The sequence below is a fragment of the Scleropages formosus genome, chromosome 24 (genome assembly GCF_900964775.1).
Source record: "Scleropages formosus chromosome 24, fSclFor1.1, whole genome shotgun sequence".
Classification (NCBI taxonomy): Eukaryota; Metazoa; Chordata; class Actinopteri; order Osteoglossiformes; family Osteoglossidae; genus Scleropages; species Scleropages formosus.
In genome coordinates this window covers 8,971,652-8,990,077 of record NC_041829.1, presented here as the reverse complement: position 1 = coordinate 8,990,077, position 18,426 = coordinate 8,971,652, and the positions used below count along the sequence as shown (strand labels likewise).

The following is an 18,426-nucleotide window of genomic DNA, read 5'->3' as shown; positions in this document are numbered from 1 at the left end:
TGTGTGTCAACAGGGTTAGTAAGGACGAGGAACTTGTTTTATCGCTCACATTTAGGGAGGTGATTTTATGATTTTTAACACTTCTTGCGTAGCAAGTGTCCTAGTTTTATCAGCGTGTAATTCGTTTTCTTACATTCAAGATATTTTCTCTGAACAGCAGATGTTATACCAGGTGATCATCTTGTTTCGTTTTTGTTAATATACTTTTAGGTTTGACCAGTTTTCCTAAGACTTGTGCTCAGACATGAATTTTTGCAGGAATTGCACTTTTCTTGCTTTTTGTATCTGTTGCCCATGTTAATAGCAACACTGGGCCACCAGATGGCAGTAGAAGTGTGGCGATATTGTGTGGAAATTCACTGAGTTTATCCTGGACAGTCTGATGCGCATAAATGATCTAAATTAGACATTTTATCAAATTTTCTGTGCAACTGTGAAGACTGTACTGATCCATCTTAGCAGTGTCACCAGAAACTGGCAGCAGGTGTGTGAAATTACCCAATAAAATTCTTTAATACCTTTGAAAGAGTAGTGCAGTCTCAGCTGTTTACACTTGAAAATGTGAACAACACTTTGTCCAAAAGGCTTTGCTTGGTAATCAGTACTTATGGTGAAATGTGTAACATGACCAGTTTGAGGTGAAAAGGTGAGGTGTCCAGATGTGACAAGGCAGTAACGGCATCCATCGCCGAAGATGTTCTTCAGGCCTCTGTTTCGGTGTGAGGACTGGCCCTGGACCCGGGTTCCACCGCTGCATCACCGACACTTTGGCTTCCTCTTGCATCTCATATCGATGGATTATGGATTATGGGTTCAGGAGAGCGCGAGCCGGGGATCCCCGGGCCTCTTAGAACATATGCATCCATTGTGGCCACAACTGTGTGGAGCTGTGTGACAAAGCAAATGTTTCATTTGCTAAGAAGGAGCGTTCACATTTCTCTTTGGTTATTTTTATTAAAAATGAGGAAGTTCTCTTGGACCAGGAATATATTTAACTGTAAAATCGGGGACTGCAGCTGTGGTAGTGTTTAAAGCTTTCGGGTCCTGGCTCTGAATGTGTGTGTGGAGAGAAAGTAAGATAATCATGTGTTTCATCGTAAAGCTTCTGGCTAATAAAAGTTAATAATTTTAATTTATTCAAAGCGCGTCACGTGCTCACGCTGTAATTGACACCATTGGTCAACGGAGTTAATATTGTGTCGTTCAGTTCCGACTATACGTGTATTAAAGGTTCGATTTACTCTGGTAAAGGCCAATCTAGAGCCCAGCCACCCACCCATCCCTTAGGTGCGAGCGCAGCACGCATGCGCGTCACAGGGGCCGCGCAAAGCTCGAGACTCAGGTGAGGCGGCGAACGCGAGCCACTCGCTGAAGTCGCGATCAGGTGCAGGATCTGCGCTGTGAGCCCGAGGAGCCGCGCGCGCACATGGCTCTACTGGGGAGGCTCGACTGGCACGTGAGTTTCCGAGCTCTTAACGTCGCATTTTGTGCACGTGTGTCGTTTTTTCCTCTCGCTCGACGTGAAATGCTGCGTTCGTGCACCACCATGGCATGATTTACCTGCTTTTACTGCGGTGGGTGTCAGTTCAGGGTAAGCACTTGAGAAAGGGTACTACACCAAGGGCTGGGATTCGAACCCGGCTCCTTCCGGTTGAAGTCAGCCGGACCTTCACCCACCCATGACAACGGTTTCCAAATATAAATATATGTTAATATATAATGACATGTAACTTGAGAAGGGAGCCGTCGCGTTGAGCGTAAAATATTACTATGTTAATCAGCCGATCAATCGAACCGATCGGTGGAGGATTTTATTCGCTTTAACCGTTTACAAGCCCAAATCCAGTGTATATCCCACCTCACACGGGTGTAAATCAAGGTGAGCTCGCGGGCTCCATCGACTCTAATTGGCTCTAATTTCTAATAACAGGTTTTAAATGACTCCTATTATATCTGGGCTCCAAGGCTGCGCGCTCTATGAATATGATCTTAGCCGAAGGGTAAATCAGGGTGGAAAGCGTGGGAAGTGTTCTTACCGTGAGGGGGAAAAAATAAAATCTTTAAAAAAAAAAAAAACAGTGTAGAATGTTGAACGTCCCAAGAACACAGTAAAAGTAAAACCCAAATCAATGAATGCAGTTAAACTGCGACCGTTTCGGATTCCAAGATCTTCATTCTTGTTTTACAACCTGAAGTCCTCAGTTCAAAATGTCATTAAAAAGTACAATATCGATCAGTCATTTTCCTTACTTCGTACTATTGGAAAAGTTGTAATTTATTAGTTATGTCTATTGTGACCTATTGAATTTTACACGCAGTAAGAATATCTGCGCTGATGCCCGGGTTCCCTTTTATTAGTTTTAAACGATAAAAGGTGGAATTAGTGAAATAATGTTTAATTTTCCATTCCTAAACCGTACAGCTAATGTGCAGCATTTATAAGTAATACAATTCCTAGGATTTACATTTTCTCATTTTCTACTGCTTTTAGTGAACTATCTGTCCTGCACAGGGTTTGTACATCATTTACTATGTACTGTATATGTAATGTGCAGCTCCACGTGTTGCATAATTACATTTACTTATATAGACATTGTATATAAATGTACTTGTATATAAATTAATAACAGCACAGAGAAGCGCTGTCACAACAGCACAGACACACACTGCATATGAACAAATTTTCAAAAAAATCAGTATCTAACATGGGTGATAAAAAGAAATATACTTTTTAAAAACATTAGATTTTTTTTCCAATGGTGTCCATTTTATTACTTTTATTTTTTCGGTTATATCTAAAGGATTAAAGAAAATACAAAAAAATTCTGTTCAATTTATAGCCTTTCAGGTGAGAAAACGCGTGGTATTCGGGTTGGAACGAGAAAGACGGTGTCTGTGATCTTCTGTAGTTTCGTTTAAATTTAAATCTCAAAGTACTGGTCACACAAGAGCAGTTATTCTGTCATGTGCTTGGAAATGATCAATTAGAATTTAAATAGTTTCATTTCAGGGAATTGCAGTAGGAGAATTATTGCGCCGTAGCTGATTCCCCTGCTTTGCAAATATGCAATAAAAAGGTAATATTAAATAACATGTGTTCATACTTCATACTGTGAACATCCAGCTCTGTTCCATGTTGTTCGGGAACGAAACACTGAATTGTGTGTGTGTGTGTGTGTGTGTGTGTGTGTGTGTGTGGGGGGGGGTAATAGTTCTGATTAATTTTTACTTAACTCTTTAAGTCTAAATGTCAGACACTGGAGTCAGGAATAAACGTGTATAATTTCATTAGATTGATTCATATTGGCATGAAACCGAGCGCAAGGTTTTATGCTGAAATAAATTCTTCATAATTTCTTTATAATTTCTGATCCTCATATTGCGCGCGCCGCAGCGCCGTGGACGGAACGCGCAAATGCAAATGAAGTGCTGCACCTAAATGTCATATTGTAATTAAAATGACAAGAGTTGCATTTAAGTATGAATTTAAAGAAAAAAAACTAATTGGCTCCACTGGAATAAATGTCAGTTTTCGGAGGACAAATTGTTGGTGTGGGAGTGAAAGGGAATTTGAAATCCTACGTGGTGGTAAAAAAAAATGTGTGGAGAGGATGCGGAATCACTGTGTTTCACTCCACAGCCGGCAGGGAGGGTCGTGGGGGGGGGGGGGTGATGCATCAGATGGAATTTCTAAAAACAAACCCCGCATTTGCTTGTGAATATCCATGCCCCCCCCCCGCATACACACACACACACACACACACACACACACACACACACACCCCAGCCCACCTCCCCCAACCCGTCCTCAAAAGTGCCACATGAAAGCAACACGAGACTTTTTTTTCCTTTTTTTGCACTTTTGCTCCACCAAAAATGCTAATAAAGATTAGAGACAAGCGCTGTGTGTGTGTGTGTGTGTGTGTGTGTGTGTGTGTGTGTGTGTGTGTGTGTGTGTGTGTGTGTGAGAGAGAGAGAGAAAGCGGAGCAGAGGAGAGGACAGGGACGCGCAGTGTGTGAAAGCTCTGCATGATACACACGTGCACGTGCCAGGAAAAGAAGTTAACCCTATGTTGCTTACACAAACACACACACACACACACACACGCACACACAAACACACACATACAGAGAGAGAGAAAGCAGCTCCAAAGTAGGTTTCGGTCTGGTTCGCTTTATAATTCACATTCTTAAGCAGCAATCAGCATTACAAGTCATTCATGAATTCCTTCATTAACTCATTCATTCGTTTTATTCTTTCTCAGCCACTGAGTAAAGCAGTGTAGCCATCCGTTTTATACTTTTTTTAACATCTTGTTTTAATAGATTTTATGTACAATGCCACATATTGAAATACATTTTTCTTTATTCTAATTGATTGACATAAGATTGAATTATTGGCGGGTTCACAGGATGAGAGTCGCTGTACATGTAAGATATACGAACGTTTTTGCAAATTCAGAAAATACTTTTTGTGAACTATAGTAATAACTATATTAATAATAGTACAACTGGGGTTAAGAGTCGCGTTCTGAGGAATTACGTATTTTATATGCAAGGGAACTGCTAAAATTATTTCTTGTTTATTCTGTACCCGTTATATAGCTTTAAGTTAAAGCATTTAATGTATATCCCACATAAATATTTGCATAATGGTTATCGTAAATTATTATTCTATATGTTAATCGTCTGTTTCCTCCACACAACCACCTATTTACTACTCTGATTTGCGCAATGTTATTTTTAGGTTAATTCTTTGCCTCTACACCCGATGGGTATTATCTGTAAAAATTTACCTGATTTATTTTTATTACCATATGAAACGTTTGGCCAGAAGACGTTCATATTTACAATTAATTTATATATATGCAAACCAATAAATTAGAAATATTAATTTGACAAGAGATTTTACTCACTTGATCAAGGTCAATCATTAATATTTCTTTTCTCAACATTTCTGATACATTTATCAAAATGTTTTTGTATGTGTTTATATGTGTACATTTCAATGCATTTGATTTGTGTGAATGTACAGATTTCCCAGGAATTAGGGAAGTATGAAATTAAGTAATGAATTATTGCTTTGAAGATGGGGGGGGAAAAAACTGCAATCACATGGTCCCCTGGGAGTCAGTTGCTTAGTTTGGTTTATTACTATGACACACTTACAGTACAGTGGCATAAATAAAGCACGTTCGTACGGTACAGTATAGTTACTACGTAGACGTGCTTTTCGGCGAAGAGACGGACAGTGATCTGATTGGTTACATTGAGTAGGTCTGACCAATCGGCTGCAGCAGCTTTACTAGATAGGCGGATGTCGTCACGGCTTGATCCCGCCTCTTGGGAGTGGTTATGCAAATATAACGACAGTTGGTGGGACGAGTTCTGCAGTGTGCGCGGAGCGTGTATCGGTGGGACGGGGACTTTCTGGCGCACTTGACCGCACGGACACACTTCTTCAAACCGTGCGCTTCGGTCCGCGCTCTCGCACAGCCGAACCAGTTTGGGTTTGTTTCGGTTCGCTTTTTGAGCGACTCTTCTCGTGGCAGCGCGCGCTCCTGCAGCCCCGGGATTTTTTTTTTTTCCACAGGCGCGCGCACGCACGCACTTTTTTTTTTTTAACTTTTTTATTAAAAAAAAAAAAAAAAAAAAATCAGCCTCGGTAACACAGCTGATTCAAGCGCTCTCGGGTCCCTTCGAGCTCGACAACCATGTTGTGGAAACTGGCCGATAATGTGAAGTATGAGGAGGACTGCGAGGTGAGTGTGTGTGTGTGTGTGTGTGTGTGTGTGTGTGTGTTTGTGTTTACGTGTTTACGTTTACCTTTGGTATAGGTGTGTATGTGCGGCGATTGGTCGACGGAATGATGAACGGAAAGAGCAGATTTTGAAGGGTGTGTTAAGCAGAGGTGTTTGATTGTCAGTCTTTTGCCATTACTCCATAATTTACAAACAAAGCTCATAAAATTGACTGCATAAATAAATCACACCTTATATATGTTCGAGAAATAAACTTTTGAGGTTTGTCGGGGAGTATTGTAATAACTAAAAATGTTGCTGTGTGGAAGCGTGCACAGAGTCATTGGATCCTCTCTCTCTCTCTCTCTCTCTCTCTCTCTCTCTCTCTCTCTCTCTCTCTGTGTTTCAATTTGTCTCCAGCGGCAAACGTTACGGGGCGTTTTGGGGGGGAAACGGTGTTTCTTTGGCCACTGAGCGTTAATACCGTGTCTGTGGGGAGACCTTCACTCACCTCAGCCGGCATCACTGTCCGTACTACGGTACAAATGTACTGTGCACGTGCCCCTTGCCTTGCCTTGCTTTCAGCCGAAGAAAAGGGGACAATATTCGGACATGCGCTCAGTTTGAAATAATAACGGGGTGAAAAATAGTCCAGAATGCGCGTGCGATGTGCAGTATTATATTACAGGTACGTGCAGTAATGTAGTAATTCGCTGTTTACTGCCACCCTTTCTGAAAACACAAACAGCTGTCGTTTTCGTCACTTTAGGAGTTTTTCTTATCTGACTTATTGCGCTTTATTTTATTCCCCTTCATTCCTCTTTATTCCGCTCCAGGCCGGTTCGTTTGTGCCCTTTTTTTCCGTCCTGCTCCGCCGCACCCAGAGCCGTGTCGCGTTTTACAACTTAAGGCTGTTTTTCAGCTGCAATATTATAAAACCTTTTGTTTTTTCCTCAGTTTCTCATAAATAAACGGTTTGCCGAGGTTCCCTCCGCCGGGAATCGGGCGCTCCCTTCTGTCCGTGGAGTCCAAGCGGTTCCTCGCGACCCGGACCTGTAACCGCAGTGCTGTGGGTTCGAGTCTCACTTCCTACAGCTAGTCACTGGGACGCGTGGAAGTCGGGTACCCTGAAGTACCCCAGTAAAAGCCCGAGCCATGAATCATGTGTCCAGTAGTGTAAGGATCGCCTTGACTACTGTAATAGTTCTTCTTATTATTAATAATAATTTAATTCTACTTATTAGTAAGACAGAGTAACTTATTAGTAATATTCGTCTTTGTTCAGCGCTCTGTAAAAATACATAGAATTGAACAGAAAAATACTGCCGACATGAAACTTAAATCTCTACTGGAACCGGCTGAACTCATGTAGGTATTTTACCATGTTTTTGGGGATTTTAATTGACTGATAGCCCTTTACAGAAAACCACTTCACTGTTCCTGGTTTGGACTTATTTAAATCTACGCGTTTAGGACGACTAATAATTTAGCATATGCTATATTATTGTTGTTTTTTTTGTTGTTTATTACATTTACATTTATTCATTTATCAGACACTTTTTCCAAAGAACTCTATGTAGTGTTATCAGCCCACACACCTTATTCACCGCGGTGACTTACACTGCTAGATACACTACTTACACTGGGTCACTCATCCATACATGAATAATTGAGTAATAATTTAATATGTACTATATTCTTATTTATATTTATTATGTAGCGGTGTGCTCGCATAATGTGCGCGGGACAGATGCAGGTACACTCCAGGAGGGTAAATAGTACCCAGATTATACTGTGTATGTGTTAATAAAATAATTGTCGCGTGTCGAACTGATGGTTAAAGTTATTGATCCATCGACTGCTTGTGAAATGAATTTATTTCGTGCAAAGAAGCGACCGATTGGAAATATCACTCTGGGCAACAAAAAAAGGGAATAATTTTAAAAATGAAGTTTTCCTTGTTTGTGCTCCCCGCGCTGCTCAGTGCGATTTATTCCCGAGAAGAGCCGCTTAGTTTTGTTTCAGCCCCGTTTGTTTATGTTTATGTTTTTCCGAGTTGTCTAGATTTGGGCAGATTACAGATATTATCTTGCGGTCGGCGGTTTGACATCAGGCGCGGCGAATATGAATCTTATCCCTTTATAACCTCCTTTTAGCGAAAGAAAACCAAATGTATCTCCCTGGAAGCCGGGTTTCCGATTTAAAAACATGCAAAAACAATTAAATTTTTTTTTTTTTTTTTTTCTCCAGTCTCTGGGGTCTTAAAAAAAGGCCAGATTTTCCTCCAGACACTGAGCTCGTGTGATTAAAATGAATATGTAAATGTATAAGGAGTATAAAATAGTTGCAGGTGATGTGTGAGAATGATGAGCCTGGTTTTTCTTTCTCTACTGACAGTGAGGACGTTTTGTCTTTTCGCTGATATTCCTCCTCCCGTCGCCCTGGAAAAAGTGTCCCATTGTTGACCAGGAATTCTCCATGTGTCCAAACTTGCCCGAGTCCTACAGGCCCCATCACATCTGCAGAAGCGCCTCCGGGGAGCTCATCCCTTTCCGAGGCTCTTTTCCGTCCATCCGGCGGTCGTACCTGCTTCTCGTTCGCATTCGCCGCGAAAAGCTCCGTTTTCCAGCTTCTCGCGCAACCCCGCGTCGCGGCGTCGACGCCGCCTTGCGTTTGCCGCCTCTGTGTGGAAGTTGTCTCTTTTCAATGGTGCTGATTAACGAATGCCGCCCCGCAGGAAAGACACGACGGCGGCGCAAATGGAAACCCGCGGCTGCCCCATCTGCCCGCGGTCAGCCAGCACCTCTACAGCCCGCCGCCCTCCCTGTCTCACTCGGGCAGCTCGGACTTCCAGCCGCCGTACTTCCCCCCTCCCTACCAGCCCATTTCGTACCCGCAGTCGGGCGACCCCTACTCTCACCTCGGCGACCCCTTCAGCATTAATTCCATACACCAGTCGTCGTCGACCAATCAGCAGCAGTCGTGGCCCGGCCGTCAGGGCCAGGAGGGTCTGGGAGGCCACGGCCGCAGCGGTCTGGCCGGTCAGATTTTGGGACTGGAGGGCGGCGCGGCCGCCGTGCGCAGGGAGGGCTTCCGCCGACCGGATCTGCTCCCCCCGCACGTGCACGGCATCGAGTCTCCCGTTGTGAGCGACAACATAGGACTGCACGACATGGGCCACGGCCTGGACGACGTTCAGGTGAGCTGCCCGGCAACGCCGTGTGGCGCGGATCGCCCGCGACCCGGCTTGCGAAACCGCCTCGACGCCTGACTGATGCTGACTGATGGCTTTTGATGTATGCAATTATGCGGCAGCACATGCCACATGTCGTGAGACTTAATAACTGACACGACCGATTTCTTTAAAAGAAATGAATAGCCTCTTTGGTTCAAGCTATTTTTAAATGCTGCTTGGTGTAAACAGATTTCCTCCTGTGGCTTGAAGCATGCAAAATACATGTGAATCAATTTTTTTAAATATGTCTGAATTTTTTTTCTCCCAACCCCCCACCCCAGCATGTTGATGATCACAGTATTATCATGGCGGACCAGACGGTCATAAAGAAAGGTTGGTGTGTTTTTTTGAATTTATTGATTGACTGTAGATGATTTGCTGTGTTTTTTATGTTTTGTTTGTTGCAGAGCATGGCTTTGTGGGGAAGCTTTTGTGTGCGCATGAGTGTGTGCAACTTACGGTAATCCTTGTGTGGCTGTGAAAGTGACTCCAGATTTCTCCATGGGAATCCGCGGTGAGGGAGGTTGAGTACCCCCCCCCCCCCCCCCCCCCCCCCACGGCACAATGTGTTTGTGGTGGAGGACTTTAAGATGTGCGTACAAATAAACATACGTTTTTATGCAGACATGGGTATTTTATGGAAAATCAGATTTAATGAAATGCACATTTTGTACTGTGGGGTTTTACCATGGACTGTGATGCTTAATATCTTGCAAGACCAAGTAAGGGCTGCAGTGGAGAAGGGAATGTGGCACTTCCTGTAGATAGGTGTGTGTGTCCGTGTGTTAGAGACCATTTGGCATGGCATCCCATTGCCTGGGAGCCCCACGGTCTGTGCTCACAGTCCCATAGAAGACCGATGGTGACCACACCAGGTTTAACCCTTTTGGGTACTCGGGCATTTTTGTCCTAAGTGTTACTGAATAACGAACATCTCATATCGAGCTGTTTACTGCTTTTTATTTTAAATTCAGCGGAACATGATTTATCTATTTATACTGTGTTGTAGTTACTGATCAGTTCGTGTTAAGTACGTCAATCATGTTTAGTGGAGCAGGGAGTGGGATCGGAACCCGGGTCTCTTGAGTTCAAGGCAGTGGCTGTAAAGGCCGCACTGACGTGTTCCCAGAAATCAGTGATTTTGACAGGTTTAGGTGCTCAGATTGCCATCTGTGCAGGTAATGCAAGTAGTAAAATGACACCGGGGGGGGGAATTTTTTAAAAATAGTCTGATCTCTGCCCTTTGGTTCATCAATTAAATTTCTAAGCTATTAGTCATTTGTAATTTGTTCCACAACCCAGCTGAACAGTGTCATTTTAATTTACTTAAAGGAAGTTAAGATTATAATTTGGCTTCGGGCTCCTTCTACAACGGGGGGCGCAGTCGCGCAGTGGGTTGGACCAGGTCCTGCTCTCCGGTGGGTCTGGGGTTCGAGTCCCGCTTGGGGTGCCTTGTGATGGACTGGCATCCCGTCCTGGGTGTGTCCCTTCCCCCTCCAGCCTTAAGCCTTGTGTTGTGGGGTTAGGCTCTGGCTCCCCATGACCCTGTATGGGACAAGCGGTTCAGAGAGTGCGTGCATGCGTGCGTGCGTGCGCACTCCTTCTACAGGATTACCACTTTGAAGGGCTCCTTTTACTGCTCTCGTCAGGTTTCTCCCGTCCTTCTTTTTTTTAAATGATTGCTCTTTGCACGGGAGATTTCAATTTCTGTGTGCATCAAGTGGACTGGTCGGAGCACACCAGTTTATGCGCACTTCTTCGTGTTTTGTGCGATCGGTATCCCAGACGTTCTCGATGTACCCGAAGTTCCCTGGATCGAAGTCAAAGGAAATTCACCGTTTTCCTGAAGGGACGACTTGTACTCGTTTGTGTGTGTTTTTTTTTTTTTTTTTTTTTTTTTTTTTTGCCCTGCGGGGGGGATTTTGAGGGTTCCGACTGGAGACGACAGAGGCCCTGAGACAATGCTGCTCTGGTCCTCCCCAGTACACTGGCTCATGAAGTTCGACCCCCCCCCCCCCCCCAGTTAATGACTGAGCCCTGAGGTGCTGAGTGATATGAACAGCTGGGGGAAAATAATTAAAAACGCAAATCCCCACAGTGCAGGATAAAAGGTGATGGGGAAACAAATGGCTGTTAATCTTTAAATGTTTTGCATGTGCTCTGGTGTTGTGCATGTATACAGAAACATTGTGTAATTTACAGTTACTAAATTTCTTTTTTTTTTTTTTTTTTTTCTCCCTACAGAAGAACTGATTATAAACATTTGTAGACTTTTAAACTGACAATAGATTTCCCGGTTACTGCCGACTGATGCATTTTATTTAATTGTTTTTTCCAGATAAATTGAAAATTCTGTGTTTAATTACATTGAATATTATATCGAACTTTAAATTCCTAAAGGTAGTTTAAATTGCTCCTCCTTAACAAACCACACATTTTGTTAAGGTCTAGATATTCATACCAGCAATAGTCTGTGTGGTTTTTCTGTTTCATCTTCATTAATGACTGTTCACCGTTAATCAGGGTTGAAGTTTCCAACTCTGCAAATTGTCGACATAAAGAAAATTGATGTTCGTCAGCGGATTACGATTCTGATGGGGGGGGGGGGGAGTAAAAATTTTATACGTACTTGTTAAAGTAGAGCAGATGGAGCAGTTTGAAGGTGCGAGCGAGGAGGAATGAGAAGCGCTCGTACCTTCATCGCAGCGCGGCGATTTGTGACGGAATCCCACGAACGGCTCATTCTGTCGGCGCTGAGCGACCTGAAGTTGAACTGAAGGGGGGTGCAGTCATGGAATCCCAAGGCGGTTGGGGTGCACTTGCCGGTAGCTGATTTTGGACCGATATCTTGCGTCCAACCCGAGCCGGGTTTGTAGAGGTATTATAAGCTCCTTGTAAGTTTATTTTGACTCCATCTTCAGCACTTTATCTGCAGGACAAGTCAAGTAGACTCATTTCACAAATAAAACGGTGAAAGAAGTTGCGCTTGTGTTGTACAGGCCAGTTTTCAAGATATTGCGATGGAGGCAAAACGCTGAAATTTTGTGCCTGTGTTCTAGAGCCAACGCTTGCTATCCAAACCACAAAAATCCGCTTTATTTATGGGCACATTTTCCTAAAGTCACAAAGCGTAACAGCGGTGGAGGACCTGTGGTGCACTGGTATCTCATATAGGGTGTGTCCTACCCTGCTTAGTGCCCTATGCTTCCAGGATAGGCTCTGGACCACCGTGACTCTGCTCCGGCAGTGAGTGTCTTTTCACTCGATTCAAGATTTCCTGGTGTCATGCTATTCAAAGAGGCACGAGTGCCAGGGTTCGAGAGCAGGAAGCAGTGCCATGTAAGTAACACGTGGCTCCTTTTATGTGGCTTCTGCCGATCGATGGACTCCACCGACTGGTGTGACGCATCCTTGTTCAGGTTGGGCTCTTGCGGTTTCAGTCTGACTTCCGGGGCTTGAACTGAAGGCTGATCCCAGGAGTGCTCAAATTGCTCATGTTTTATATGGGTATCAGGGGGTGTGGTGGTGCAGCGGGTTTGGTCAGGTCCTACTCTGTGGCAGGTCTGGGGTTCAAGTCCTGCTTGGGGTGCCCTGTGATGGAGTGGCGTCCCGTCCTGGGTGTGTCCCCTCCCCCTCCAGCCTTGCGCTCTGCGTTGCCGGGTTAGACTCCGGTTTGCCGTGACCCCGCTCAGGACAAGCAGTTTCAGACTGTGTGTGTGTGTGTGTGTGTGTGTGTGTGTGTGTGTGCGCATTTGGTCTGGTGGATTTTGGGTACAGTAACACAGACTCCTTCATCTTAGCTATTTACTGTATTTTACTTTTTTTTTTTTTTCCTCCTTTGTTGTCAAACATTGTGTTGGAGATGGAATTATGAGTCCTTGTATAATTTGTAATGCAAAATCCTTTGTAGTTATGAAATGCATGTTTTGTTGAGTGGTTTCTGAAGCCTGTAACGCACATTCCGTTCTAAGATTTTATTTATTTATTTATTTATTAATATGGCTCTGGAACACACCCTCTTTTGAAGTTTCTTAGCAGAAGCAAGTTGTTGAAACCATTAGCAAAGTGATAGCTGTAGTTTGTGACACTTGAATCCATCATAGATTTTTGAAAGTTATGGAAGTGATGCGTTTCTGATCCCTTGTGAATCTCACGTCTGTCTTCCGTACCCATCTCAAGGTCCCGTGTCCCTGCCCAAAGGTAACGCTCTGGGACTGCCCTACCAGAAGGAGTCCCTGCTGGGCATGGTGTCCAACCCCTCGGAGGTGTTCTGCTCCGTGCCGGGCCGCCTCTCGCTGCTCAGCTCCACTTCCAAGTACAAAGTGACGGTGGCGGAGGTGCAGCGACGCCTGTCCCCTCCAGAGTGTCTCAACGCTTCGCTGCTGGGGGGTGTCCTGCGCAGGTAAACATCGATTCCCTAAAATCCACTACGCGTGACCAAGACCAACACTGTACCATGTTCTAAACCTTTTCTCCATCATCCTTTTCTCACATAAAGGCAGTGCGAACCCACCAGGGGAACGCTTTAATTTCTGCATGCCTGTTTGAATGAGTGGTCTGAAGTCGTAAAATCGTGATCGTTTCTCTGCGTCGACGGCATTGTGATGTGGTCCGTTTTTGGGGATGTGTGTACATGTGTTTTGGTTTAGTTTATGTTCAAACCACCACCGCCCTCTTGCACACACTCGCATACACACCCTGGCAGACTTGTGTTTCTGCGCTGTCACTCGAGTGCAGCCTCCATCCATCCAACCCCTTCTTGCCCTCACACACAGGCTTAGAAAAATAAACTGTAAAAGATGTTATTAAATGGGTCCTGGAGGTGGAGGGAGGGACAGTGGAAGGGGGGGGTTGTACACCTCACCAAAGATACTGACTTTCTTGCCACTGGTGTGGAAAATGGTGTCTGATGTTGGTTGGAGGGTACCAAACCTGACTTCATGCCAATGTGCTAAGACATCAGAGGTGATGTATGGAGACCTTACTTTTCCTGTGGTTGTGTTATATTGAGAAGGGAGGGGGTCCACTGGGGCCCGAGATGGAGATGTCCTCACAATCGTGACTGTGTGTAGAGATGGCTGTGGAGATGTTCAGCATAATGACGTGGGGCTACTCAAGCAGCAGATAGAGCTAAATGAATGCAAGAACTCAACCCGATGAATTTTGTATCTGTGTTGGAGTAAGAGTTGGACTCCGAATTCCTTCTTCCGGTTTGCATGCTGCATTTAACTTCATGCCCTACAAATTCGTCTGAAGGAGCTCTTTGGTTTGCTGTTCGAATGGCATTTGCTTTCACTTTGAACATGGGATCCTTACAGTCATTCTGTTCCGCACAGAGCTAAGTCTAAAAACGGAGGGCGCTCCTTGAGGGAGAAGCTGGACAAGATCGGGCTCAACCTGCCTGCAGGCCGGAGGAAGGCTGCCAACGTCACACTGCTCACCGCGCTGGTGGAAGGTACGCATGTTCACTGTTTGCCACTTAAACCTTAAGAAGAATGAAAAATAAAAATAAAAAACTTTTTTTTTTTTTTTTTTTTTTTTTTTTTTTTTTTTTTGTCGTGTTACTTATTTGCTTTTTCGGCTGAATGTGGAAATGTATTCATAAGTTGCGTACCTTTTCTATACAATGGAGTGTCTAAGGGGTATTGAAGGACGTTTGAGGTTGCAAAGCAAGGCTGAGGCTTTTTTTTTTTTTTTTTTTTTAAGTCAACTTCTCGAATGTGTGCGTTTTGAACAGTGAGTGTGTTTTGTACCATCTTTGCATTTATTGTGTTTTTAGTGTTGGACATTCATCCGAATGGGATCTGTGGCTTCTCTGGCCTCGCACACTGTCAAGTGACATCTACAGTTTAATAATTTATAGATTCGCTGACCTACATATTCATACTCGTCTGCGTCCGTTATATAACGAGATGAGCAGCAAAACACATTTGGTGCTTTTTATGCATAGTTTGCTTGTTCTGCTCCGAATGCCCGCGCTGGGGTGGGTTTTTGAACTCGCTCAAGGGGATGATCACATTACAGCGCTGATCTCGGAGAAGTTCCTTTGGTTGCGAGGAATTCTTGGAAGTTGCTAAATAAATAAATGTAAACTAGTTGTGCTGCCGTTCTTTGCCGCCATAAATGGGTCAGCTTGTTCTTCAGCGGGACTGTGACTTGGAGGCAGTGTCACTTGGAGCTGAATGATGGTTCCTCGGAGCCCGTGATTCGTCGCTAAGGGGAACAATTAACCTTCACGCGAGGGACCCTCCACACTGCTATTTATGCTAGCAATGTGCGGTCGATCAATAAGCCGCATTGTATTGCGCCTTGGGCTGCCCGGTCGCTGCTGGCTGCAAAAGTTAATTCGGCTATGAAAGTAGCCGCTTCCCAGATCGGGAAATGTTGTTCTCCACATTTTCGTCAGCCACGTTGAGGAACCGACGAGCAGGGCGGACGTCTTGCGTTCGCTGAAATGAAGCTGCGTGTCTGGGCCCGTTACCCCTTCCTCCTGCCACTGAACCTCAGGTCCAGCCCTTTCCCTCCCGCAGGTGAGGCCGTGCACCTGGCCCGGGATTTTGGCTACGTGTGCGAGACCGAGTTCCCCGCGAAAGCCGTTGCCGAGTACCTGACCCGGCCGCACGTGGAGCGCAACGAGATCAGCTCGCGGAAGAACATGCTACTGGCTGCTAAGTGAGTTTCTCCTGTCTCACCTTCAGCATTTACCAGTCTAAACCCCATACCCAGGTAGCCCCTGCAGCTCCTATGTTCTGCTTTAATTACACAACTGTAGCAAAAACTTGCCTTTTTTATCTTGCCTACTTGCCAACTGAATTAGCATTGTTAGCATATATATATTTTGAGTGTGTCCTGTGGGAAAGCTTGTAGCGTAGCAATTAGAGCGGCTGCCTTCCACTGGAAGGATCCAGGTTTGAATCTCACTTCCTACTGTAGTCCCCTGGACCAAGGAACTGAATTCTGAATTGACACAGTAAAAATTGCCTAGCTATACAAGTGGGTAAATAATTTTTAGTCACAGTGGAGAAAAGTGTCAGCTAAATACTTTTTAAAAAAGTACTTTTATAGCTAAATAATAGCTTGTTAAAATATTATTTGCTCATGGGAGGACCAGAATTCTTTCAGATGTAGGAATCTGCATGAATACGTCCACAATGTTGATGGCTACGGGGAGGGTTGAACAGCTATTCGGGTTATGGCGTTGAAGGTCTGACTTGCTCAAAGCCTAAGTGCGAAGAGGTCAGAAAGGGTTTTAAATGGTTTTTATGGTGTGGTAGTAGGATGACCTGGACTTGGCTGTCTCTGATATTGAGTTGGACAGTCCTGCTGTAGTCCTTTATCTTGGGTACAGCTGGATCACGAAGGCTCTAATGCAACAGTTGTTAAATAAAAAATGTACCCCATCATCTGTCTGACTCGCTCTGCTTCCCGCTAGGCAAATCTGCAAGGAGTTCACTGATCTCCTGACGCAGGACCGCTCTCCGCTGGGAAACTCGCGGCCGGCACCCATTCTTGAGCCGGGCATCCAGAGCTGCCTGACCCACTTCAGTCTGATCACGCACGGTTTCGGCAGTCCGGCCATTTGCGCTGCTATGATGTCCCTGCAGAACTACCTGAGCGAAGCGCTCAAACAAGTGGACAAGCTGTACCTTAGCTCGGGCAGCGAAGCCCAGGGCTCCTCAGATGGAAGCGGCGGGAGCAAAGCTTCTGACAAAATGGACAAGCACAGGAAGTGAGGCTGTGGCGATGATGGCTGAAAGCGATCCCATTTTTTTTTTTTCCCCCCAAATCTGGGGCGGCATCCCAACCTATCACACCCTAAACGTGCTAATGCAACGATCCCTCTTTGCGTCTTTGTTCTGTGGTCTTCCGGAAACTCGACTGTTCCGTTGCAGTACTTTGTTCTGGAGCACTTTCCTGCTTGCACAGCCATGCAAGATGGACGCATCCAGAGGATCCACTGACGGGATTCCATGGTGGATCTGCTGCCAACTTTTCCCAGTTCCTTTTTTGCTCCCACTCTGGTGCTACACACACATAGATATAGATATAGATATATATGCATTTCCCCTTTATTGGACTACCAAGGACAATGTGCTTTGCTCAAGAAGACTTTTTTTTTTTTCTTTTTTTTAGGTCTTTTTGGGGAAAAAAGAAAATGTCAGTCAGCTACAGTGTTATTGTGTTTCGTCTGGGAATGTGTGTGTGTGTGTGTGTGTGTGTGTGTGTGTGTGTGTTGGGAAACTGGACTCAAAACGGCTGAACAGCACTCTGCTGAACTGAGGCCCTCAATATTAAAGTGCCGCCATGCAGGTTGGAGGCAACGGTGTGGTGCGTTTTATGATATAAATGGAGGGTAAATCGGCCAGGAAAGTGGTCTCTCTTAAATTCCCCTTAAGTACTGAGAAAGTGGCTCTTGTGGTCAAAACAGGAATTTCACTGTTGTTTTTCTTCCCAAAGGCATTTTAAATAGACAAGCCTTTTAAACAGGCATTTTAAATGGGTTACTTGTGTAGGTTTCTCTGCCAAAAAGGATCGGCACCCCCCCCCCCCCCGATTGCTTCCAAAACTTGAGGCCCTTGTCTTCATAAGGCGTGTTGGAGCTCATATCAGTTTGTCTACAGAGAGATGCCAGTGGATTTTTTTTTTTTTTTTTTTTCTCTCTCTCCTCTCCTGGATTTTAAGGACAAGCAGCTGGTAAAATTCACCTGTTTGCCACTCAACACACCGGTGGAGATCTTTGTAACCGTGATGTTAAACCAGTCACCCTGTGTGTCCGTCCTTCTTGTGACTGTCAGATCTATGCATACCTTCTGTGCCATTCTTTCCCAATTACTGAAACAATGGAATGGGGGGGGTGGGAGGGGGTGATAATTTTTCCTATGGTACGTTTGTACATTGTACTTTTTTTTTTTTTTTTTTTTTTAAATTGAAAGTGTGTGTGAACTGAGGGTTTCCCATGTGTCTTCCTATGTAAATAATTTTTAATTTATGTTGTAATTTAATGGGATCTGTAAATACTGGTGTACTGCTTAACTTTTTTTAAAAAGGTCTAAAGTTTTATAAATGGGTTAGCTTTTTATATAGAAGCTAGGCTATGGGGTTGATGTACTTTTTAGATTTGTGTAAAACTATTTTAAGATTCTAAATAAAAAAAAAAAAAAAAAAAAAAAAAAAAAATCAGGATATTTAAGAGGTTTGAACTTGTTTTTATCGCCTTTTTGGTGGGGTTTCATCCTATAGGTCTCCGTTATAAAATATATTATTCAGTGGAGCGTATTTCATGAAGATGGGGGGCAACTCATGCGTTGTGTTTTGCGAGAACAGCCTTAACAAATTGGCCAAAAAACACCATTACATGATGCGACCTTAAATGTACCCATAATACACTACAGTTTGTAGAATAGCCCATCTGCTCCTCACTTTTCCTCTACTTTGTCCGATGTCCAGCAC

The 18,426-nt window shown here is 44.3% G+C and overlaps 1 protein-coding gene across 2 annotated transcripts; it reads left to right on the top strand.

Moving 5' to 3' along the window:
• Nucleotides 1–1,361: 1,361 nt before the first annotated feature.
• Nucleotides 1,362–17,056, top strand: tfap2c (transcription factor AP-2 gamma (activating enhancer binding protein 2 gamma)). Of its 2 annotated transcripts, none has more exons than XM_018755768.2 (7): nucleotides 1,362–1,456; nucleotides 8,479–8,940; nucleotides 9,258–9,309; nucleotides 13,156–13,378; nucleotides 14,313–14,431; nucleotides 15,507–15,648; nucleotides 16,409–17,056. In XM_018755768.2, the coding sequence occupies exons 1-7, from the start codon at nucleotides 1,427–1,429 to the stop codon at nucleotides 16,707–16,709; spliced, it is 1,329 nt and encodes a 442-aa protein (XP_018611284.2). In that variant the 5' UTR covers nucleotides 1,362–1,426; the 3' UTR covers nucleotides 16,710–17,056. The 2 variants fall into 2 exon arrangements, with proteins under 2 accessions (XP_018611284.2, XP_018611283.2); XM_018755767.2 differs by lacking the exon at nucleotides 1,362–1,456 and adding an exon at nucleotides 5,389–5,762.
• Nucleotides 17,057–18,426: the final 1,370 nt, after the last annotated feature.